At 33.9% G+C, this 12,269-nt stretch overlaps 1 protein-coding gene across 4 annotated transcripts in view; it reads right to left on the reverse strand.

The window, feature by feature from the left end:
• LOC138324779 (serine/threonine-protein kinase PLK1-like) overlaps positions 1-11,358 on the reverse strand; it is a 49,394-nt gene extending 38,036 nt beyond the window's left edge. Inside the window, exons 1-2 of one of the 4 annotated variants that reach the window (XM_069269921.1) lie at positions 11,337-11,358; positions 1,648-2,252 (exon numbers count right to left, since the gene is read on the reverse strand). In XM_069269921.1, the coding sequence (XP_069126022.1) occupies positions 1,648-1,878 (231 nt within the window). In that variant the 5' untranslated portion in view covers positions 1,879-2,252; positions 11,337-11,358. Of the gene's footprint in view, positions 1-1,647; positions 2,253-4,311; positions 4,470-4,524; positions 4,736-8,746; positions 8,766-11,336 lie in introns of those variants that run through there. The other 3 variants (XM_069269922.1, XM_069269918.1, XM_069269920.1) reach the window with 3 other exon arrangements.
• Positions 11,359-12,269: the final 911 nt, after the last annotated feature.

The following is a 12,269-nucleotide window of genomic DNA, read 5'->3' on the forward strand; positions in this document are numbered from 1 at the left end:
ATAGAGTAATACGAACTCCCATCGGAGACGCTATTTCGACGCCCACTTCCGGTTGGCGATTTTACAAACCCATATCCCATGACGCTACCGTTCGACAAGATAAAAAGAGTAGAAAAAAAGGTAGTCTGTATATTTTGATATAAATTACTATGTATGCCATTTCATGCTTCGAAACTCTTTAATACCATAAATAACCACAAATGACTTCATTCTAATGCCAAAAATAACCACAAACTTCATCTGTCTTCGTGGGGTTATAAGTCCTGACTCGCGAATCTTTGGGGGTCATGGCAACAATTTCACGCTTTGGTGACTGCACATGTTGGATTCCGGATGCTTGAATCCTATCCCTACTTAGGAGATTCGGGGCCTTGTCTATATAGCATTAGAGAGTGTATTTACCAACTTATCTATTCTATCCCTAAGTAAATTAGTAGGAGTGCTAGGAGATTTCCTGACTAACTCATTAAGTAAATGAAACCATGCGTTGAAATAAAGTCCTCACGCTGACTCATTAATTTAAAGAAACTTTAAAAGAGAATCGCGAACCAAGATACAACTTTGTGTGAACAGCAAACATCATTATGACAGAAAAGGGATTATTTAATGTTCTCTTTGTGTAAATAAAGGCGTCAACTGATCACAAGACTGGAAATAGATCTCTCATGTGTTTTGCAATATACGATATGATTTCAAAGAAATGTTTACTTATTACCAATAGTTGAGTTTTACGCGAGCAAGTATTACTTTTCTTCCTACATTGGTATTAGCATTAAATATTTAATCGTTTTGAATTATCATTAGTATTTAATATAGGTATGCCCTATCTAGCGGAAATTGAACACATAACATCTTCTTTTGCAACTAGAAATATCAAATACAGTATATATTTGTAATGATAACTGGTAGCTACATAAGAACGGAAATTTTGTATGATCCAATGTCATATATAGTGAAATGGCTTAGCATTGTTATAGACCACCTGAAGACAACAAGCACGGGTGGCCCACATGACGACAGCAACCTAAACCGTTAAGTAACCAAGTTTCGGCGAGTTATGGACGACAGCAACCTAAACCGTTAAGTAACCAAGTTTCGGCGAGTTATTCATGTCCGCGTATTGTCTCCGCACCGAGCAATTGTGAAACTGTGGTGCACCAACAATGCAGAGAGGCGATTTGACAGTTAACAAATACAACCAAACTGGGAGAGGAATTCGGTTTTAAATGAAGTGTTACAAATCTGCGAAGTATTGTTAGCTTAACAATATTTTTATTTTAGATATGAAGATGATTTTTCATTGTTTCTCGAATTAAAAACTTGATAATAATATTTTATATTTACAAAATTCAATCAATTATGTTTTGGGTAATACTTGAAGGTGTTTTATAGGGTATATTCAGTGGAAATACAGAAAATGTCGATAGTTGTAATTTTGTGTTGAAGATGACTAGGATTTAAACTGTTGTCTTGTTAATACGGGGCTCGAGACTGTTAGTACAGGATTAAAGACTGTTCCGTTTAATGGGTCAATCCTCTGAGAGGTTTGACTCATAAAAATCCGGAGAATTGTTAAGCAGGAGTCGAAAATGCCTCACGGTGAAGTTTGAAGAAGTTGAAAATGCGAAATAAAAATTGAAATCTCACCTTTCCTAGTAGTCGTCCCCGTAGGTAGGTAGTATCCGATGTAGAATCGTAAATAATACAGTTAGGGTCAAAGTGGTTGGCGTTTGATTTGCCATTAGCATCGTCTGTATTTCTCTGGGCTCTCATCTCGACTTGCGTTGCCCTAGTCTCCTTCATATGCGGACGTGGAAAATGAGCATAGTTGAAGTTGGGTCCTGATGAAAATTTAGGTTGTAAAACATCCACCGACATCGTGTTCTACCATGAACATTAGAACACTTCACTTTTTCAAAAGAACCAGTTCAAGGGATGTTCAACTCTATCATAAATACACACGCACACATTAAAAATAAAATCTGACAAAAATCTCTTTTTTTATCATGCACTAAAGAGGGTTTGATATCCGAACGATCGACAAGCCTGTGGATGAATGTGGGGACGTAGTTGAGAATTTTATCTCTCTCGACTATACATCTGTTATTAGCTTATATTCGATGGTGGCCAATACACTCGCCCGATCCCGAGTATGATATGTACTCTACTCCAGGGGGCGATTAGTAGCACCAGGTCCCGAGCTCGTCTCTATCAATTATGCACACAAGACCTTTCCAGCATCTGTACGCAACCTGCAACATCAAGAAATGTATCATTTATAGGTTTAGTCCATGCCGCAATGACTAGTGAATGAGTGAAGAGAGAAAGATGAGCAAGGATGATTGAATGGATAGAAAATTAGAAATGTATATGGGTAGATGGTGGGACGGTGAAGAAAGATGGGCGAGAATTGATAGAAAGATTATGTGCAAGTAAGATGATGGGGGAATTCTGGTAATGTTAGAATGTGATTAACTTGAAATTGTGATGTCCAAAATTCGGGCTATCAGGACTTCAAGTCTTCGGAATAATGGAGTGTCGATATGCATAGCACTACTCTACCTTAGTTCTGAAGGAGCTATATCTGCTATCTCTAAGAAAACTTTAAAAGTAAACGTATATAAGTCACGACTATCAACTGAACATCGATCTAGCGAGCAGTTTTGGAGAGGACTAAGGAGTAACCATGAAGTACCTTTATAAATTCAAACTGGCTGATAAGATTAATGTACGTCAATATTTCATGTGAACAAACCCAGAGAGTGAGGAGAATAAACTCTATCTACACCTATCATTCCGTCATAGCACAAGAAATACACATCCATCGTCACGGGAGGGGGTCTCATGAATAAAGGGGTACACGATCCCCCGGGCGATGGCTGTGATAGCCCCCTGTGGAGGGGATCAGTGGTCGAAAGGGCGCGGCGGAGGGGCTGATGCATCGAGAATATGTGGGCTACGACCGATAAGTCAGATCAAACCAAACGTCTATCAACACTCGCCATTACGGCCTTCTGGTCATGGATTGTATCACCTGTCCCAGTATCTATATCAGCCATTTATCTCATTTGGTTCGGACCTAGAGAACTCTATAACCCATTCAATATCTCTCTATTACACCGTATATATATTCACACACACGGGTACACATAAATCATTTATTGTACATATCCTATTTGATTCATTTAAACACTATTAAAGAAATTTCAAATGGTATGCCTGTGAATTTCACAAAGTCAATGAATTGTTAGACAGGTGGGCATATGAAGCGGTATTGGCATAGGCGTTTGACACAGTATTACATACATATAGAGAGAAAAATGTCTATAGATCCGAGCCAAACGCCTGTGGTATGGGAAAGTAATATATAACTGTATAAGCCTAAATGGCAGAAGAATCCAAACCCTCGGACGGTTCCCATGCATCTAGAATCGGAGACTGGTAAAATTATAGACTATCTAAATGTTACGTCACAATGGTCAAACTAAGTGGGGCCTTGTAACTTATAAGTCTTATCTAATTGACATTTCATTTACATTATATTAATATACTTCCATTCAATATGGTATGTACACGTGATAAACAATAAAACAGGAATATGAATAACACACACAGGACTATTTGATATGCGCTGGTGGATTATTATGGTTCTAGCAGCGATATTTAGCCCCAGGTATATGATCCTAGTATTGACCATTCATTAATATTGTCTTTAGCATGCCATTGTCCATCGATATTAGGTATTGTCCATAGTCTAGATACGACCTTATGGAGAGTTAGGTCAAGAGTATTTTTATGTAGATACAGTACCAAACCAAATTTGTAACACTCCAATAAAAACCTAGAGAGTGTAATTCTAATTCTCTAATTCAAAAGATAAGAAACCTTAAGAAAAAACCGAAAACGGTAGTTTTTTCATGAAATGTAAATACTGTGGTAAAAACTGAAAATATAAAAATGCTTGAGTCGTCTGAAAATGGGGGATTCGAAAATGGAAACTAAATAAACAAACTTTGGAATTTGAGATAAACATGAAGGGTTGTATTGCCTGGAAAGTACTCTATTGTGACAAGCTATTGATTTATTTTAGGTAAATTTGTATACAAGTTCAAACCGATAGGTACATGTATGAAATAAGACTTATGCTAATGTTATAATAATATATACCTGGTTCAATGATATACCTGTAATGTAACATGTGAATGCTCGTCACGTACCGTACAGGTACGTATACAGGTGTGTATTGATTGGGTATATATAGGTAAATGAAACAACAGGCCTTTGTAATAAAGATATAATAACTTCACTAACCTTTATATCGAAGGCACACTTATATCCTGTTTATAGTCGTCAGTAATGGTCCCAACACATAACACAGTGGGACAAAAACATTATAAAAAGTCCCAAAACAAACCGTCCGCTATACTGCACTGCCTTACCTATACTGATACGAGACAGACACACCTGGGTTTACCTGTCAAACTCAACCAATGACAACCAATAATATCTGCAGGTAAAACTCACCTGGATAGTGTTGAACACCTTAGATATATGTCATATCGCTACTAGATATATTCCTTCACAACACACACGTCCTTCCCACGGCTCGGCCTAGCCCTCTCTGACACCGTGCTAACACTCCAAGTGCAGGGTTTTCATTTCTTTGTATGGCAGTTCCAGACCGAGCGATTTGTTAAAGAACTTTTGTCAAACCGTGTCAGCTGATCGCTTAGCCAGCCCAAGTGTGTGTGATGTCATGCTACTTGAGGGGCGGAGCTTAGTTAAAAATAGATCGGGATCTAGGTGTTGAAAGCTCCGCCCACTCCCGCAACAAAAATTAGCTTTATCAATAAAAAGAGATATCGTAGCCAGGTAAATATGTATAATCTACTTGTATTTTTAATGGAAAATGGTTGTACCAACAGAAAACACATAATTGTTTACGTTAAAACTTCCCACTATAACATATTCTGCACGAAAAGTACATATTGTGCAGACGATACGGAGTTCGACGAATTTTAATCACATTGCAAAAACTTATTCCATATAAGGAAATAATCGGAAAGCCGTGCCATTATTAGTTTTTGAATATGTATAATCGGAGCGTTACACTTTTTTCTCTCTTCTTTTGTAATTCATACACGTACTTGTAAATGAGTGTCAATGTTATCTAATGATTGTTTGTTTCTATACACGCACAAAAAAAAGTGAAAATATGTATTTTAAAAATGTAAATACCCACATTGTTGTAACTCGTAATATTCTATTTTCGTCATAAATTGGGAATTCTGTTTTATGCATGGTGCGCTAGGAAGTAAAATATATTTTACAAACACATCACGGTAAAGGAATATCATTAACAGAAACTCTGTCATATTATAAACAGTTTGTAATTATTACTTGACATTTTCCAAAATCATCATTAAGCCAAATTCATTGACGGTGTTTTTTTTCTTATTTCAACGGGAGTTTTGCTTAAAGGAAGAAAACGATTTGAAAGTCGTTTTTTATCGCGTTTCTGTATGTTTACTTATTATTTGAAAGTTAGGTATTTATCTTTAAAACACTTATTAACGTGCCTCGTGCATCTGGGTTGGCAAGATTAGGTTTGAAAGGTCGTAAACGATTAATTATACATTAAAACATGATATATATAAGTCTATATCAATTCGTTTAGGGGGAGATTTTTACGCCGATAAAAGTTTATCGCCCTGCCAATATTGACCCGTACTAAAAAAGTATATGTTTGACATAATTTTGCCATGAGCTGCATATATAGACACTTTATCTCGCACGTACCGTATCCCTAGGCTACATATACCTGATATTAATTTTCATGAAAAAATGACAGAAATCAATTGTGATAAAATGATCCCTGATTTATCATCCGTGTTGTATTTTGCAAAATGTATATCATAAAATCCTACTTTAGAGAGGGCATTAAGTTGAGATATATTGTGCCTGATCCATATGTGCGAGAATAAAATATGTTTGAATCTAGAATTCAACTCATAATATTCTTTCAATTGTTACGGTCTCATTACGTTTCTTGATTCGTGTTCAATAATAGGCCAACATAAAGTCGAAACTCCTCTACTACCGAGCCCTCATCCTCGATACTCCAGGGGTTACTTTCGCTCACGTTATATCCACCCTAAATTATCTCATAGTAAAACTGGAGGCATCATTTTCGACACTGATAATAACGTCAGTGATAGTAACCACTGGAGTATCGAGGATTCCGTGTCCTTGACGCGGGTGGTAGGTTGAACGGATTTTGTTTATAATAAGCAAGGATTTATAAGTGATAGTCATCTATAATGTACATCCTTGTTATAAGAACTCCCATCTATCGAAGCGTTAAATGATGTTTATACTCTTTTAATATTAATTTCGGAGGGAAAGTAATTTACTGAGACCTTTTAGGATAAGAACAACTCACGGTGATAGGGTACATAAAAAAAATCCGCTTTATCTGACAATTTGTAATCGAGGAAGTGAAAATATATCGCAACATTTGTAATTACTTATAAAAATACTGAAAAAACGGCAATATCGGCTTGACACTATCAAATGGATTATATTTTATCAGATAATATAAAAAAATGCATTTTTCTGCAGTTTCCTTCTATCTCACCAGGAAATACCAATGTGAAAAAAGAAGATATTTTTAGAATCTTCCCTTATCAGTTCTTGTTGGCAAAGATAACATGATAAGTAGGACACAGCGAGAGAAACTTTGACCTTGAGGTCAGCCTGGCACGTTCTATTCCCGGGGTTATCGTGGGTCAAACATGCTGAGCGAAATACTTCTTATTTTCGGCCAAAACATGTAGCTAAAAGATTGTAATGTTTTTTTATCGAGTTTCGGAAAAACACAATACGATATAATTGAATTCTCTCTGGTAAATCGCGCGTAAATAACCAGGTGTTAGAACAGGTAAATCGAAGCTCGCAGGTGTTTTACTTACAATGCAGGTGATAAGTGAATGTAACAGATAAAATACAGGTTTAATTAGAAATAAACCAGGCGCGGAAATGAGAGAAAGAAAAAAAAAGAATAAGAAAAAATAACACCTGCACATTTATGCGACCGCGTCTACAAAATCCCGAGAAAGAAAAAAAAAGGAGAACAAACTTTACTATAATCAATGGTCTAAAATGCTAAAAAGATAAAATTTTAATATGTTTTTCGTTCATTGACGTAAAACTGCGTCCGTGTTTTCATTATCGGTCTAAAGATTTGTAAATAATAATAAAAATAAATAATGATTATTTTTTTTTACACATGTATACCTGTACAAGGTATTTATTCAAATTTGTGTTTTATTTTGAAAATTTAAGCATTTAAAAAAAGCACATGGTTGGAGAACGACGATATATAAAGTAAATGTTATGCATTTATCTTACAAAAGAATGATCATTTTCAACGGAATAAATTTCACGTATCGTAATTTAAAAAATGTAAGTTGTTTAAACTATGATGAATGGGTTTAACATCTAAACTATATATAAAAAGATTTTATAATTCATTGAATTTCCTCAAAATATATCTAATTATATCCCATTTTCAACAAAAAGATGAATGATTATCGTTTGAAATTATCAATTTCACACCTGTGTTGGAAAACTAATTGATATACATGTTCTTACTCGACTGTAAGAGAAAATTTACTCGTCGATATTCAGTTAATTAGATGTTTAATTATCTATGATAACAAAGCCTTGGGGAATATTGACGGATTACGTACACATGTTTGGGGAAAGTCACAAATGCCAGTAGGCATTTTCTCACCTGTCTGTCAGATATAGGCAATACTTAGTAATACTTGGTGTCTCTATTGTCCAAGGTGCCAAATCGGACCCACCCAACATTGGTATTACCTCAGTATGAAAACTTTACCGGGTATAGGCGACAATGGTCAGGCTACGAGGCATTAGACTCAGGAGATGCCACCCGACCTGTTTGACACGAATAATTAACTACACCTGAAATTTCAATGATTGAAATCTTCTCTATACAGATTCGGTGTCAGATTGGTTGAAAGATTTGTACAAGTGCTTTAATTTGTTGTATACATAAAACATGTGTTATCTGTTAGTTGGTAATTTGCTTTGATTGTAACACGGTATAATTACTGGGACCCGGGGATGTTGGTTATATTTCACAACTATACACAAATGATTTACAACAGAAATGTGCGTTAATTATCTAAAGTGTACATGTTATACATAATTAGTAGTTCGTTAGTATTGGAGATTATCTGACGAAAGAAAGGAAGAATTCCACAGACGGACATACCTATCTTCACATAAAAGAGATGTTTGTATTTAGTTTGAATACGTAAAATGGGATTGACCATTTGTGTCATAATGACATATATTTCTTCATTTTTTTTCATACTTGAACGAGTTACTGTGATAAATAAATACAACAACCTATTTAATTAACATCACATATTTGTGAAAGAATTGTATCAAAAAATAATTAGAACATTTAGGATCTGTGACACTAAATAAATAAACATGAAAAATGTCATTAATAGGTTATACAGGTTATACTTATAAATTGACATCTCTCGGATGAAAATCAAAACTTTCAGTCACAATATCACTTAATTCCGAGTCCTTTGTCTTTCAAATAATTGAGAACATTTAAGTTTTTCGCTTATGAAATAAAGATGACGATTTCCTTCGAATCACATAATTATTAGAAATAATAAAAACTAATTCAATCGACACTTACCCTGATAGATTATCTCCAAAATGACAGACACGTATTGCTCCTAAAACTATTTTATTACTCAAGGAAGATAACTCTGACACAAAAAATAATGAAACATATTCTGTGGATGAGATCAGCTGTCACTAAAAATAAGCCCTTTTGCAATATCAAACCACTGAACCGTGTAATGTATTCAAATCCTTCCGTTCTACGTCACTGACCGTCCCCCAATACACGTTCGTATTTACTGCATAGATACACACCACTGTCTATTAGAGTAGAGTCATATAATTAGCATCGTGATTAAGCTAAGTACATCTCTATAACTGTTGTGACAAACACAATAATGAAGTATTGTTTCTCCAAGGTTACTCTCACTTGTTCTTTTGAAAATAAAATTTGAGTATAAAAACTTTTATTTCGGGAAAAGATTAATGAAAAATATGAATAATTGATATTATTGTGTTACAACGTACCTAGTTTATAGTTTTAATGATAAGCTGTGAGCTTTCAGCCCGTCAGCAATCAAACATTTTCACATAAAACACAAAATACATATATGTTCCACGTGTGCAGTTGCTTATTACACAGAAACATACACAGAAAAGCAGTGCTGTGGATTTAGTATCATACATATCAATTTATTTTATTGTTAATAAACATAAATAATTCAATTTTGCTTGTTACGAGCATTTTCATTGGCTTAAAAATTTACTTTATCAGCCCATAAAGGAAAAAATGGCGTCGCCGTTTATAACGTTGCTTCTGATTGGCTAAGATGACGGCGTAATGATTTCATAGACAAAAGAGTCCCAAAATGAATTTTGAATATTGAAGAGATTATATTTTTAGTAAATTGAATTATAAGGATTAATTTGAATATATTTTTTTTATGTTATTGAGATATAACACAAAAATCTGAGTGTACTCTCATCATAAACCGCTTCGCGGTTTATTTAGAGTACACTAAGATTTTTGTGTTATATCTCCATAACATAAAAAATAAATTCAAGTTAATCCTTAAATATTATATTCGTTAATAAAAGAATGTAGATTATATACTAACAATATTGGATTAGACAACAGGCTAGGCCTACAGTACTTGTCCTTTCAATAAAATACTTATAACTATCAGAACACAAGGCTTACAATGGGGACTAGAGCCAGTTAAGTGACAATGAGTAGAACACGTATATTGTCTATTATTAATCCAGTTGTAATGTCAAAACGTCACAAAGAAAACATACCACAAACATATTATTTATGTAGACGTTATGGTCGTTAGTCATATATACACACCAACTAATGATAAATACCAAGGGCATAATTTAAGTGAACGTTTCCTCATGGATAGACCTGTGTACAAAACGTGTCTTTTAAGTATCCACTTAAGATATATATTATACAGAGAAAACTGTTATTTTTCACAATTTCATGCTTTCTATAAAATATATATGGATAAAAACAACACATTTCTACGAAATAAACTCTCGTGGAAACAAACAATGAAATAATCCACTTATTATTTCTCAAGAAATACATTTTGTATATTGAAATATTAATTATATACAAAAACAAAATTGTGAGACAAGAAACAGATTGTACCTTACAGCAACAGAATCAGATTACGGTATTGATAAATGAGACATCAATAGTCAACGTTTAAGTTTTCTGTATTATCCATCACCATTTTCATTACCGACTGTATACAAATGCTTAACATATAGAGTTATCCGTTGTATTTGCTTAATGTAATGTTGCTACAAATTATCAGCCAATCAGAATGCGTACAGAGTTTATACCACGTGTGGTATAAACAAATTGTTAATCAACAGCTGCATCGTTTATTTGATACCCTGAGAGTTGAATAACACTGACTATTGTGGTAGAATGTTGCTTAAATTTGCTTTATAAAAAACATTTTCTCCATACGTCTTCCATTAGAATAACGAATATAAGAAAAAAAAACATATACAGTTATCCGTTGTATTTGCTTAAAGATGCTCCACCGCCGACAAATGGTATTTTTTTCACTATCAAAAATAGGAGTAGATGATTAAGTATTTTTCTTTAGTCACAAAAGTTACTTATTTTACACCATTACCACCACTGGAAAGTTTGAGCTTCCAATTTTACTTCAAGTTAAAAATATGAAAAATAATTAATTGCATCCCGAAAAAATTCCGTGGCACTATATCATATATGGAATGAAATACTGATTGCGCATGCACCAAAGGCAAAACGACTGATTTTATATTAATTTTTGTGTTAATTAGACATATATATACACGATTAAATACCAATTATTGTTCAAATAATGAATATCATTTATGCTCTGTCGGCGGTGGAGCATCTTTAATATAATGTTTGTTAATGCATAAAATCGTTAAAAAACATTTTCTCCATATACCTTCCGTTAAAATAGTGAATATCAGGAGAAAAAAACCCACAGAAAAACGTAAATTATAGAAAAAGTAATATACAGACTTCGGCAGAGACAGAACTTTCAAGTATAATATGTGATAGTATGATGTACCGAAATTATAAGTTTGTTCACAATAAGAAATCACACACAGACGTTTAAAGTAATATCTCGGCGTGTATACAGTACCTTATTTTCCTAGTATACTTGAAAGTCACACCACAGACACTCCTATAGACTCTGAGGACATGTAAAGTATCAAACGACTGAACGATAATTCAGGAAGGAAGGATTACGTCAAAGGGACTTGATAGACAGATGATATAGGGAGAAATTATTCTATATTAAATTTAAAACATTAACATTAATGTACTAAACAAATAAGAAATAATTCATACAATAAACTTTTCTCTTAGATCTCATAGACATCATTTTCAAAGCAATGGACATAAATTACAATATGGCAAATACAAAATCATTTCTGTGATACAGTGAATAAGAGAAATTCACATTAATATTGTTGATAAAGTAATTATTTCTCAGAAATAGTTTCATCACACAAAATCTGGATAACGATGGCTTCCATCAACACCGAATTACATACTGATACAATGTCCAACTTAAAAAAATATTTAGAATCACTGACCTTATATCACAAATTGATAAAGAATATATTTCTAAGCGTAATCAGGATATATCGACCATAAAACTACCATACAGTCTTCGTCGGTCTGAACCATTCGAACCCACGTGTTAACTTCGACGTCAATGGTCAGCATCACAATACAAAATAACCTGAAATATCGGAATCAATCACATGGTCAGAATAATAAATTTTGGTCTATTTGATTTCACAATAACATGTTAACTAACAGTAGCTAGCAGAAACATTCCCCAATAACCATTTTTCGCTTGGTGTGACTGCTTTAGCTCATACATAATTGTAAAATAAAATTTTTATTTAACCCGATCTTTTTTCACATGTGGAGTCAACCTGGAAATGTTAACAAAATAGATCGTGGATGTAGGGATGTTGCTATCCAGGAATAGAAAATTAAAATTTTAAAAGCATTGCAAACTGTCATATCGGAAGTAAGAATCAAGGTAACAAGCCTGATCCCA

This window comes from Argopecten irradians, chromosome 6 (assembly GCF_041381155.1).
Source record: "Argopecten irradians isolate NY chromosome 6, Ai_NY, whole genome shotgun sequence".
Taxonomy (NCBI): Eukaryota; Metazoa; Mollusca; class Bivalvia; order Pectinida; family Pectinidae; genus Argopecten; species Argopecten irradians.